Source organism: Anas platyrhynchos, chromosome 2 (assembly GCF_047663525.1).
Source record: "Anas platyrhynchos isolate ZD024472 breed Pekin duck chromosome 2, IASCAAS_PekinDuck_T2T, whole genome shotgun sequence".
NCBI lineage: Eukaryota > Metazoa > Chordata > Aves > Anseriformes > Anatidae > Anas > Anas platyrhynchos.
In genome coordinates, this window is record NC_092588.1 from 21,985,960 (window position 1) to 21,999,048 (window position 13,089).

General features: G+C 39.0%; 1 protein-coding gene across 4 annotated transcripts; it reads left to right on the forward strand.

Moving 5' to 3' along the window:
• Positions 1–55: 55 nt before the first annotated feature.
• Positions 56–12,297, forward strand: FBXO43 (F-box protein 43). 4 transcript variants are annotated; one of them, XM_072034427.1, is made up of 6 exons: positions 56–194; positions 288–395; positions 7,213–8,678; positions 9,580–9,682; positions 10,555–10,737; positions 10,829–12,297. In XM_072034427.1, exons 3-6 carry the CDS (start codon positions 7,234–7,236, stop codon positions 11,075–11,077), a joined length of 1,980 nt encoding a protein of 659 aa, XP_071890528.1. In that variant the 5' UTR covers positions 56–194; positions 288–395; positions 7,213–7,233; the 3' UTR covers positions 11,078–12,297. The 4 variants fall into 4 exon arrangements, with proteins under 4 accessions (XP_071890528.1, XP_071890530.1, XP_038030873.2 ...); XM_038174945.2 differs by lacking the exons at positions 56–194; positions 288–395 and adding exons at positions 2,024–2,738; positions 3,515–3,591; XM_027452516.3 differs by lacking the exons at positions 56–194; positions 288–395 and adding exons at positions 2,746–3,400; positions 3,515–3,591.
• Positions 12,298–13,089: the final 792 nt, after the last annotated feature.

Genomic DNA, 13,089 nt, shown 5'->3' on the forward strand with positions numbered 1-13,089 from the left:
GAGGGGGCTCCTCCGCGCCCGTCCCGAGGCCTCAGTGCTTTGGGTCAAAATATTTTTTAGTTGTCTGTCCCCGGCCTCTGTCTGCGCAGACTCAGCCAAAAATCCTGCTGCAGCTCGCGTCGTGCCACCGCAGAGTTTGAAGCCGCTGCGGTGTCTCACCTCACGGCCCTTGTTGTTTTCAGAAGCACGTTCAGGTCCTCGGATAAAGCTAAATTTGGTACCTTGCTGCGTGTATTCCTTCTTTAAACAAAATTTACAATTTATGATGCTATACATTTTAATTGCAGGATCGTGTTATGGAAGAGGTTCAAATTTCGGTGATTCCAGCATCCTGAGCCGAAATATTCCAGCATACTGAACCAAAATAGCACAGCCAAAATACGAAACGATACCAGGTACTTTCTTAGTCCATGCTGATGTAAATGACAAATGTTCAGTAGGCATTTTGTAGACTGTTTTCTTTACTCAATTTCACAAGAATTTCACCTCTTGAAATCGTTTAACAAATACTGTTTCGTAAATATTCTGATTTAATGACTTCATCATTCAAGAGACTCCCTTGTTTAAGGAAATGTTCCTGAATGATGAATAAAATGCTATTTCTCAATACTGAAAAAAGTAAAGACTCTTTTCGAATACTGAATAAAAATTGTTTCCTGAGGAACAAAATGGGTTGATACCACACGAGTTTACGAGTTATAACTTACTGATGCTCTCATAGTAGCAAATCACCTTCATATGTTACCCTGTAGTTTACCTAAAATTAACTTGAGGAACAATAAATATTGGCGGTTTTCCTAATTTTGTATTTAAGTTACACGTAATAAAAATACGTTCAAGATTTTAGACAGCTCTCCTGTTTTCCCGTGCTGCTGTGTATAAATAAAGCTAAATATAACTTCTGGGTGCTAGAATAAAACACATACAAGCGGAACGACAGGTGAAAGGCAGCGCTATTCGTCCTGATTAGCACTCCCCCAAATTTACTGCCCGTGTCCTCTTCGCCACGGTTTTCCTAAGCGTGAGCTGGTGCGAAGAGCTTTAAGCAGAGAAGAAAATAAAGCCTCATAGCTTCACCTGGTAATGCATATCAAGTAATTAACATCCCAGAAGTAAACAAATCAACCGATTTCCCTGGACTCTTTTTTTTTTTTTTTTTTTTTGACGGATTTGTCGAGCCGATACTGTAAAACCGGTTTACTAATTCTAGCGCTATGAAAAAGTCAACTAAAGTTAATTATGTGAAAACAAAGTCTCAAAGAAATCACGCAATTGCTTGATTGTTGCTATCGTTTAACTGTTCCCTCGGGGAAAAAAAAGGTTTTATCAGGTGCCTCATTTCCTTGCTCCGTTTCTGTCAAAGCCAAGAGCAGCGCTCCAAGAGCAGCGCTGTCGCGATAGAGCCCCGCTTTGAAGGGCTGATAAACGCCATTCCGAGGGTGTTCCGAGGGCTGGGAGCATATGGGACATGTCTGCTGTCCCCATAGAGGAAAAAACTCCGAGGGAGTAACAGTGGTCGGCAGTCAGAGGAAGGGTTCGTGGCTGAGGTGCACAGAGTGCTCAGGGGAAGGCAAGGCGCTCGTAGCCTGCCCGTCAGGGTATCGCGGGCTCTCTCGCATTATTTCGTTTTAAAATTTACGTTCTCAGGCTTTTACTGCCCGCATGTGCCACATTTTGTTAAATGGCACTGTTTGGTGTGATGTTGCTGAATGTCGCATTAAACACTGTAACTATAATTTGTTAAATTCCCTGGAGGTTTTTTCACCACAGCAAGCTGCCCCTTTCACAGAAAAAGCATTTTTTTTCTATAGATAAACACAACTATTAGAGAAAGAAATTCTCCTGATACACGTGAAATAGATATTACTACACGAAACCCTTGGGGAAATCAATTCCTCTTCAATCAGTTTCTATTAATTTCTCCCTCTAAAATGGAAGCCTCTGGCATATTTCCCCCTTTCTCTTTTTATCCGTAACAGTTACCTTTTAGCCACATAAAACAGTACTCTTTATATACAAATATCCCCATTTCCCCCGCTTTGGATGGGCAATTTTTAAATTCGCCTTTCTTCGGGCTCCCTTTGGCTGCGAGGCTTCGCCGCCGCCTGAACGGGCTCCGAGCGGCGGGGCAGAGCCCGCCCAGCCCACGAACTGGAAGTACGGCTGAATTTCGGCGTTAATTTAGAAAGCTTCTAGTTTGCTGCTTTCGGTGTAGGCATTACTCTTAGTCACGCACAACAGTATAAAATCTCTTTCTCATCTGATGTCGTTTCTGGTGGAGGAAATAAAACATAAACAGGGGGAAGAAACAGAAAAATCAGAGGTAACCTGTGGTAAATCTCTTCTCAACGAGGTGAGGGAGAATGATACCCAGAAGGAGGAGGACACAATAACAATTTATTCGGCCTCTGTGTGGCCAGCAGCGGCTTTCCCCGCTCCTTTTCCTCGCTGCTGAGAGGCCTGCGGCTCCCCCCGCCCGCTGTGGAGCCCCCAGCTGTGTGGGTGTGTGTACAGCCGCACCGAGCTCAGGAAACGCAGGCACCCAATTACTCGTTTTTTATTGTACAGTTTCAGTAAAAACACGACAAAACCTAGGCGTCATCACTGTCATCTCCCACCCGACTGACAGGTGATTTAACCGAGGCAAACGCTCCGTGATTATCTCGTTCCCGAGCCGCCGGGTACAGACGCGCTAATTAATGTGAACTAATTGGCACCCTTACAAGTCAAGCTTAAAGGTGAGGGTGGAGATAACGTTCTGCATCTGCGAAAGGCTGGCCGTGACTGACCAGCGCCTGTGAAGGGCTCTCTTCACCCTCACCCCTCCCTTCCTCTCCTGAGGAGAAGCCGAAGGGCTCTGGCAGAGGCGGGAACGCCTCGCCCCCAGCATCTCCTGAGGAGAGGCAGAAAGGGTCGGGGGAGCTGAGGGAGAGAGCCACACCATCGGGGCGATCTTATGGTGGGCTGGGTGCGGCGTTGAGGTGTAAACGTGAGGGGGAAGCCGAGCCTCACGCCGCGGAGCGGGCTCTCCTCAGGCCCCCGCTCCGAGGCGGTTGGTAAAGGCGGGCGGTTCAAACCCAAGCGAGGGAAAGCAGCGGCGGTGGCTGCACGCGAGGAGCCGCTTGGCTTCCCTCCACCCACAGCGGCTCCTCGCCAAGGGCAACGGGCTCCGGAGCCGGGCGGCGAGCCGCTGAGGCGGCAGGATCCCCGCCTTCTCCAGCCAGAAAGCCCGGGGCGAGGTTGGGCGTCGCCTTCGCCTTCCCCTCAGGGAGCCCCGCCGGCCTCTGCCCGGCGGTTTGCCCCGTGAGGGGGTGAAGCTGTTGCTTTGCTCGTGTCCGGCATTGCAGGTGACCGAGAGGCCCCCGAGCGCTAAGTAGCCGTCAGTTGTCTTCCTCGCTGGGTAATTAGGCGTTACAGTGAAAGCATCTATGTAAACTCTCTCAGCTGTCACCAAGCTACTGGGTAACGTTGCTCTTGTAACTCTCTCTTCTACCCACGCCCTTCCCCGCTTTAGGTTGTCGGTAGGGGTAAATTGTGCTTTGAATACGGTACCTTTGCTTTGGAAGAGCTCAAATTGCTTCGCAAATTAGGGTAAGTTACCCCCATCTCACACACAGGACTGAGCTATGGAATAGTATTGACAGCTTCTCTGGGTTTAGATCTGGGAGCTCGAAGAGCAGCTTTCGGATAAAAAACACTTTTCTTGCAGATATTATCTTTATTTAAAAAGCTCAGAAAGCAGTCTTGTACCACCAAAACTTTCTATTTTTATCTGTTTTTGTTAACGTGACGATCAGTGACAAATAAGGACAGAAAGCATCTTGTTAGAAACAAAAGTGTTCAGCGTCTATTACTAAGGAATGTAAATTAGCATCTAGAACAGGTGTAATTCCCTCTTGGAACTCACGTCTATGTTATGGGTATTACTTACACGGTCTTCTAGTATCAAACGTTTTTTCCCCCCTTAGGATGCTTTATGAAGCCTAGATTTAGCAGATTTAATTCCAGGTCTAAGTAATCCTGTCTGTAATTTAATTTGGGTTTCTGAGCATGAAGTAACTTATTCTGTAAACTGCTGTGAAGTTTGCTGATGACTTCTGGATTTGAGGACTACAGAATTAATAATAGATACCAGAGGAATGGATGGAGAACAAGAAACTACACTTAGCAGATATGCATTTTATTCCTCTCTCTGTAACAGACTTGAAATGTGACTAGTATTTTTTTTCCTGATGTGTCTATTTCCTGATGCCTAAAATAAGGGTAAGAATACTTTCATAAAATTATTTCAAGATCCTCAAATGAAAAGGGCTTGATATTACGTATCAAAACGAGTAGCTCAAATGTCTCTCCCGATAAGAAGAGAAAGTGCTTATAAAGCACTAAACAAGCCTCTGAAAGTTTTGCTAGGTACCTCTTATGAGTGTAAATAGCATCTCACTGTGTTATGAGGTATGATCAGCAGCTATGAAAGGCTTTCCATTTCCCTTTCACTTTTTTTTTTTTTTTTTGTAAAATGAGACATTGTGTTTAATTAAATCTTAACTTTCAAGAGTAACATGCTTGGAAAAGAGTATTTATGCAAAATTAAGGTGTATACTGGGATCTATCGTAAAGAATTAAATTCTGAGGGTCTTCCCTAAACATTTTCAGAGGTTTCACGCCTTCAATATAGGAAGCTCACAAGCGTCTCCTGCTGGACGTTGGCATACTGACAGCGTATTTTTGGCTGCTGCTTAAGGTTGCAGCGCGGCTTTTCCTTTAAATGTGCCATTCTGACCTCTCCTACAACTGTAGAAACTTCCCCCCCGGTGATTTTTATTCTATTTTAAAGTATTTATTTCAACTCGCTTGTGTTTTAAGTTGTAATATTTCAGATATACTCTACTCTCAACTGTTCATAAGATTACATACTTTCTCCCTTGGAATGTCTGAGAACAAAACTGCAAGTGTGCATTTCCCTTCTGTTATTTCTTCATCTCGCTGTCTGAACATTAAGTTTGCAAACCTGCAGGCCCATACATTTTTGTTAAATGCATGTATAGTTAGACTGCCTAAAGAAAATGTTAATGTTTTTAAAGGTAAGTGTGGTGTGTTTCTTTTTGGTGGCATTGAAAACTTGAGCATCTGTCTCTAAACAATGTTCAAAACTTAAATCTGTCCATCAGTATTTTTGGTAGGAAAATCTCTTGGTCACATTTGTTAACTAACTGTGGTTCACCAAAATTCCTCATGGAAAGTGAGGCCTCTACTCTTTTTGTATTTTACAAAAAGATCATGCCATGTTTTTAGTACTGGTGTCTTATAGCTCTTCCTTGTGAATAATCAGATGAAGAGCAGTGGTGAAAAGAGACTTTTCATATCTCTTCTACTTTTTTTTTTTTTAATATTGTCTTTCAGTTTGTTTTACGGCACTTTCAGCCTATTACTTATGATGTTGAAAAGCTATGCCGGTGAAATGCTAGACACTACGTGGAGTTGGTCCTGCACTATCACTAAAGTTATCCCTAATTCATGTAATAACTAGCCTAAAGCAATACCCCTCATGTGTCCTATTTGCAATGCCTCTTAATTCACCAAACTAAAAGAGTGAATGAGGAAAAAGGCAGGGAAAACACTTACAGAAGTAAGCTACGATAATAATGTGAAAATAAGGTACTTGTAGAGGTAAATGGGAGAGGGAAAGGAAGCAGGCCAGGTTACTTTCCTTGAAGAGTTCTTCTCAATTACGTGCTTTATTTTTTGTTTTAAATCTGTTTGATTTCATACTGACCTCAGCATGGTTCCACAAACCCTTAAGGTGAATTCTAATCTGTTGAATATCCTGTTCCTCTGAATTTGTCTACGTTGCGATTTGCTTGCTGTAGACAGGAAAAAAAAAAAAAACACAACAAAAACAAACAAACAAACAACTTTGTATATCACAAAGATCTTACAGCGTGCCTTCATCATAGGTCAAAAAAATATTAATTAAATGACCTGAGATCATCTCCTCCCCAGCAGTTCAGGTTCCCATTGCTTGTATCTGGTTGCCCAGGACCTGTCTAGGTCAATACTGTTGGGTTATTAATGATGTCTTAATGTTTGGTGTTTAAGCCACCAATAAATGTTCCAATTTTTGTCTGGTCTCAACGTGCCTTACTAAAAGCTGCTAATTCAGACTTTGAGGGTCCTTGGATGTTGATGTGAACTATTATGGTTTCTGAGAGAACAACCCTCACTCTGGTATTATTCACATTTTTTGGTTACTTTTTGTGTGCATAAAGAAGTAACCTATTGCCATTTGGGGTAGGGTGGAGAAATGGCATGTTTGAATGGCAAAAATCATTGTCTGTTTACTTATATGGGTGTATCAGCTCTTTGTAGTTTTGAGGGGAAAACTTAAAGCTTTTGTATTTACTGAATTTAATGTAGAAAGCTTGTGTGTGATGAGAGGGTGTATGGCCAATCCATTAGTTTCTTTAAAGTTTAAATCTTCTGAACACTTAGTTTATCCACAGAACAGTGCACAAGCAGATACCTTATTTACAAAGTAACACTTGCATGTTAAGGAAGATGAGAATGCAGTAGTTGATATGTAACTGGAGGAACAACTTTATTCCATCCAGGGACTGTAGGATCTAAATAACAGGGAGACCTGTAGACTTGTCATTTCATGATCGATCCTCTCTTTTTTCTTTAGACAAAAGGCAAGTTTTCGTTAATTAATCTGTTATCAGACTTTCCACTATTTCTTGAGGACTAAACTGTTAGTGATTGCATGTATCAATAGCACAACAACGATTTCTTTTAAAAGTAATTATTTAAAACAAAAAAACAACAACCAAAAAAAAACAGTACCCTGACCCTACTGGTATGAGGGGGAGTTCTGTCTCTGACTTCAGTGTAAATGGGACTCTCATTGCTGTGTTGCTTATTTGAAGGTTTTTCATTGTGTGAACATTATCAGATTAATCAGCTAACTGAAAAGAAATTTTAATTTCCCTTGCTTATGATATAGCATGCATTTTATTAGCTCATTCTAACAACCTATTTGGTTGCACTTTACCATTGTGATCATGTTTAAGCACTGTTTCTATTAAGCCTAATGAAAATTATTTTAAAGTCTCTATCTTGGTAGATTTATTGAAGGCTTTTTCACTGTTCCAGGTGTCTTTTGGTGACTACTTTTATTGTTTGTTTCAGAAATAACACTGGTATCTTTATTCACAGAGCCAAAGTCCCAATCAGAAGATGTCAGACAGTCACTCAATAACATTCAATATTCTGAAAAGAAATAGGCTAACATCTCCCAGCAGCAGTTTTAGATACTCTGATTTTAAAGACACCCGTTCCCCTTCAGTGTTTCTGGATAATGATCCTGAAGCAGAACATAAAGAAACACCGAGTACAACAAGTTTATCTTCTCTACAAGAGCATTCTGACCATATTCGCACAAACACCCTCTGGTCTGTGTCATCATCTATTGAAAAAGAAATGAATTCTATCTCCTTATCAGAAAGAAGAGAAGCAAATAGAAGTACAGACATTTTTGAAACTCCTAAAGCGAGTAGAAAAGGCTTCTTGCTACGCAGGAGACTGCTTTTATCCAAGGCTGCTCCAGCTGGCACACCTGCGGGATCCTGTGAAAGACAAGCTAGCCCTTCAGGAAGCAGTAGGAAAAAACTACTCTCTTGTGTTTCAAGCTCTGAAGAAAAACCTTCACAAATTGCTTCAGGTTCTTCAAAAGAAAACAGTTGCAAACACCTGACAATTAGCACTTCAAAAATAGAGGACTCTAGTCCTAATGTCCCAAAACGGAGACTGTCATTTTCTCAACAAAGGAGTTCTACGCTAGATGAGACCAAAAGTAAGGACCCCTTATCACTAGAAACAGAATGTTTATCACCAATTCAGTGTAAGGATGCTTGTGTTAGTAACGCTAGTGAATTTGGTGAGAGTGTTAATGAGGGGTTGCTTCAGACCCCTACTTACAGTGCGTTACCTGAGGCCAATGAGAATAAGTTACTGACTACTGTTGATAGGCTTGTAGAGAACTTTAACTTTGAGCTGTGTAATAGAAACACTCCCCCTGTTAAACTGGCCAGTTACCCAAGTCTTTCAACACCTGAGGACAGCGGATATAATTCACTTCAACTAGACAAATCAGGAGACTTATCGTCTGATTATGAGGGTTCTTTCCAAGAGTCATGTCAAAAACATAAGGAAGATTCCAAAATTCCAGGCAGTAAAAGAAAAGCAAGAAAGCTTGAGCGAGTTAGAAGGTTATCCACTCTTCGGGAACAGGGCTCGCAGTCAGAGACAGAAGATCATTATGGCAGTCCTTCTAATTCAGAATATATGCTAACAGAAGAAAGAAATGTCTCTGAAGACCACGGAGTAGTTCTAAAAGAACAGACAAGTGAAGACTTAATTGTAAATTATACAGATCTCTCCAGAACTCCAGCTCTGCAAGTAGTCCATGAAATTTGCTTGCAAAGACAAAGATCAGACCAAAATCAAGTATCAAAGAATGTTAATGGAACAGAAATATTTGCCTTAGAACACATTATTTCTGGACTTATTGGCAAGAAAATGGGCCTTGAAAAATTAGATATTTTAACAGAATTAAAATACAGAAATTTAAAACATGTTCTTGCTATAGTTTTAGATGCTTTGACAGTGGAAAGTCTCTGCAGGTAGGTACTACTGCTGCTCCTACTCCCCGCGCCCACATCTCAAAATGTTGAAAATGTGTTTCTGATGATAAACTAGAAAAATTTTTGGAATAATTGGGATTCTCAATATATTTTTCCTTAATTTAAGGAAATTAGAAGGGATTTGTCACTGGGGCAATCAAGCAGTTCTTTCTATGTTGCTCTAAAAATACATTTGAGGGAGAAGTTGGGGGGGAAAAAGGAGGGGATTGACAAACTTAAAACTATTATAGTACTTGTAAATTTTAACACATTACCATTTCTTTTAGAATCTGGGAAGTCAGTTCTTCTCATTAGAGGTTTCTTAATAATGAATGGAACTCAGAACATGTTTTCTAGATTTTTCTTGCGTATTTGATTTCCTCAGTCACTTCTAAGCACAAAGACAAAAATGCTCAAAGAACATTGCCTCATGGATAAAGTTCTGGATTCACTTGAAATCAACAGAAATTGTCACTTACTTCAAAGGAACCAAAAGTGCCATGTGTTACTAGTTACAAAGGGAATGTGTAGAAGTATAATGGCACAGATTTTTAGAGGACTTAATACATAAAAATGTGACTTCAAGAATAAAACAAAGTGTCTTATGTGTAGAGAAGAAACATCTGATTTTGTAAGCCAAAGATATGTTGTGTTATTTATATTGTTATTTATATTCACTAGATTTGTCTATGTATTTCTGAACAATGGTGTGGAATACATTAAGTTTGTTTCATGACAGTACAGTGAACTCTGCTAATATATAGCAATAGTCTGTAAAATGACCAAAATAGTATGTGAAATCATGCAAAAAAAAAAAAAAATCTGAAAAAGGTAATTCTACTGTTATGGCTTCTGTGCTACCCTGTGAAAGTGGATAATTTTTTAAATTCATTTGTTCCAGCATTTGGAAAGTAAGCAAAAACTGGCGTGAAATCATTGTACAAGATAAAAGTGCAGATAAGAGGAGAAAGTTGTACATAAAGCAGCTGAAGGAAGAAGCTGGGGTAAGGCTTGTCTCAAAGGTAATATTTTTCATGTGTGAACAAATGCAGGCCAGAGGAAAGAGTAAAGATCTTGCAAAACTATAGAAAGGTAGCTGATAGCAACAGTTCTAACTAGGGTATGTAAAAGATTCTGACATGAGATTGTCATTGCTTTTATTTCTTCTTTTTCATCTGGCCCCAGTTTGAGTAGCAGTCTTTCAATCATGTGATTTCCCCTTCCCCCAAATCCTGAGGATCTCTTCCTCAATTGATTCTGGCTTTGGATCTTAAACTCTGTTTATACCTTTGTGTCATGCTGTTGCTCATTTCCCATTTCACTGTAGTACATTAGAACCCACTCTGGGCTACTTACCAAATGTTTTCAGTACTGCTTGTTGCTGAGCTTCTTTGTGGTGTACTTCTGAGCATCAGATGGGCATATAGATCATTTGTTTTTAAGGATTTTCTTGAAAAAGTAGCATATTATTAACAGGAGTGCTTTTTTAAGAGATCCTCCACATGTACACAAAACACGTCAGGGTAACCTTGCTTTAACTGTGACAAAACTGTTTGACCACTTAATGCTTAATATTGAGAGGTATCCTGCTTCAGAAATATGAGGATCAGTAGTGAGTAACCAAGTGCTAAAGACTGTCTTCTTTACCTGCTCATGGGGCTTTGTTTTTAATGGTTCCTATCTTGTCCCCTTACTAAATACAAACTTCTAATGGGAAATACAGGCACTATACATCACTTTAATATTTAACGTATTGTTGCAGGGGAAAACTTAAAATATGAAGCAAAACACAGTTGCAAATTCTAAATTAAATAAAACCCTGATATGCCTCCTTTTCTTTTTCTTTCTTCTTTCTTATAATTATCAATCGTAACAGGAATATTTATTGAAAGCTGAAGATGCTGCCACAAGACTTAATGTTCTCAACAGATCTGCTCTAAGGCCTGTTCAGGCTCAAGCCAGAACTCCTGTACAAACACCGCCTTCTCGCATTGAAGTTACTCCCAGGAGATGTAATTCTGTTCCCCAGTTAACTAGTAGACAGGAAGAATACATAAAAGTAGGTTTCTAACACACTCTTAATTTTGGGGTTTTGGAAAACTCTAAATTACAAGAACTAAGTATCTCTTGTCTCCTTCCTCTTGCTGTAGGCTGCTAAAACTCTGTTCACCGATGAAGCTCTGAAACCTTGTCCAAGATGTCAATATCCTGCAAAATATCAATTGGTAAAGAAACGGGGGCTATGTAGCAGAGAGGCCTGTGCATTTGAGTTCTGTATTTTATGTCTGCATTCTTTCCATGGGTCAAAAGAATGTAATAGTTTATCTGCAAAACGGAAGAACAAAGAAGATGCTCCTCCAGGAAGTGCCCAAAGCAAAAGAAATTTAAAAAGACTTTAAATTTGTAAGGCATGTAAGTCCTTACACTTGATTCCTTTCTACCTTCTCCTGAATTCCCAGTCTTGTTCGTATTCTTAAGTATGCACATTTTGAAAAGTCTAATTTGATGTGTTTTTGCTGATTTATCAAGATAATTTCTCATGTATGCATCTTAATTGTTCAGTATGTTTTATGGTTATGAAAAAAGTGAGTATTTTAAAACATTTTATGTATTCTTTTACCTGTCATGTAGTAGTTAGGCACTTACTAACATCTTAAGTATTCAATAAAGTATCTTAAATGTAGTCTTCAATATCTAGCTTACAGCATCTCATAGGTGTTTAAAAATGTGATTCTTGTCTTAATGACAAATTAAAGAAAAACATTTTTTTTTTTTAATTTGGGAATTTATTTATTGTTCACTTCAATTTACAGTAAATCTTTAAAAAAAAAATCTGTTAAAGTTGGACCTTAAGTACACATGCAAGAGATACTTCTACCTTTTATAAATGGTGATACCTCACAAGCAAATTATTCGTTGTCTGCGTTTTATATCTGAATAATTAGAATAATGATTCTGTTGTTTTTAATCTCTATAGTGCAAGTCAATAGAAGAGGAATCTTAAATCAAGGTGATGCTCTGTTTGGTTATACTGGTTTTCATGGCATTTTTCTCTCTTGAAAACTTCAAGTGACATAATATGTATCTAAATAAGCTGTTGTGTTACTCTTTTGATGTGAACTTGTGCTGTATACTTAGACTTAAATTTAGCTCCCAGATACTGGGTCATTTTCATACTTTTTCCTTGAGTTCAAGGACAGAAATATTCCTTTCTCCATCTGTAGACTTAAAGGAAATTTACTGATCTAGCACTTGAGCAAAATATACTGACCATCTGCAGAAAAATAACTCAATCTGTCTCCCAGATTAAGTAAATTTCATGTTTGCCCTAGTAATGTTAAACAACTTGAAATACAGACAACACAGTACTTACTGCATGAAGATATAATGTCAATTTACATCTCAAATTGTCATTTTTCTACTTGCCATTTCAAGGAGTTTTTTTGTCACAAACATCTTGTAGAGTGTTTATAGTCAGGTTTTCCCTGCCCCCTAGCCTCCCTTTTTTTTGTCTTGTGTTTTGTTTGTGACTTTGTAATTTTACTCTGTGTACTTGTAGGTAAGCCTTAGCTCTAGGCTGTATTAAAAAAGCATCTTGATAAAATGAGCTTTCAACTAAGTTATAACCTGTATGTTCGCTTGTCTTCATATTTATTTATTCACATATCTGTTACTTTTATAGTCTAAAAAACATGAATTGGAACTTCAGGTGATTTTTCCCCTTCCACACCATCTGTGGATATTTAAGAGAAATGAACTGAGATAATTCAGTTCAAGATGTTCTAGCAACCTAATTTCCTATTTCTCATTTCTAACTGTTGTAATTTGGTTAGTCCTTGTAGCATATTTGATTTTGGGGATACTGCTAGTAGTTCCAGACAGCAGTTCCACACAGCATTTGTAAGGAGGAGGTAAAATACGGTAAGTAAAATGTCATAGTTTTAGTACTAACCTTATTAACCAAGCATAACAACATTAAAGAAGGGATCAACTTGAGCATCTGACAGGAAATCATGTTTACTGTGTTAATTTAATTATCAACAAAATTTAATTCCATGCTCATTTGCATTCTGTTAAGCTTTTACGTTATTCTTGTCTAGGGTTAAATTGGTGGCTCTTGAACTGGAAGACTGAAAGAGGAGACTACATAAAGTCTCTTCTGAGGGGGATAACTCAGGGGAAGGATTCTGGGGCAAGCCAGGAAACTTAGGGTTACCTGTATACATAGTTTTGATTTAGGAAGAATTTAAAATAATTACAAAGAAGGTGATGGCAAATGGGGAAAATAGCTAAGTTATTTGATTTAATATTTGCATTTTTTGTTTTTAACTTTGTGTTCAAGGTCTAGTTGAAAGTTAATTTGAAAGCTAATTGTATTGGTTCTTTTTTAATTTTTAGGTACAAAATAAAC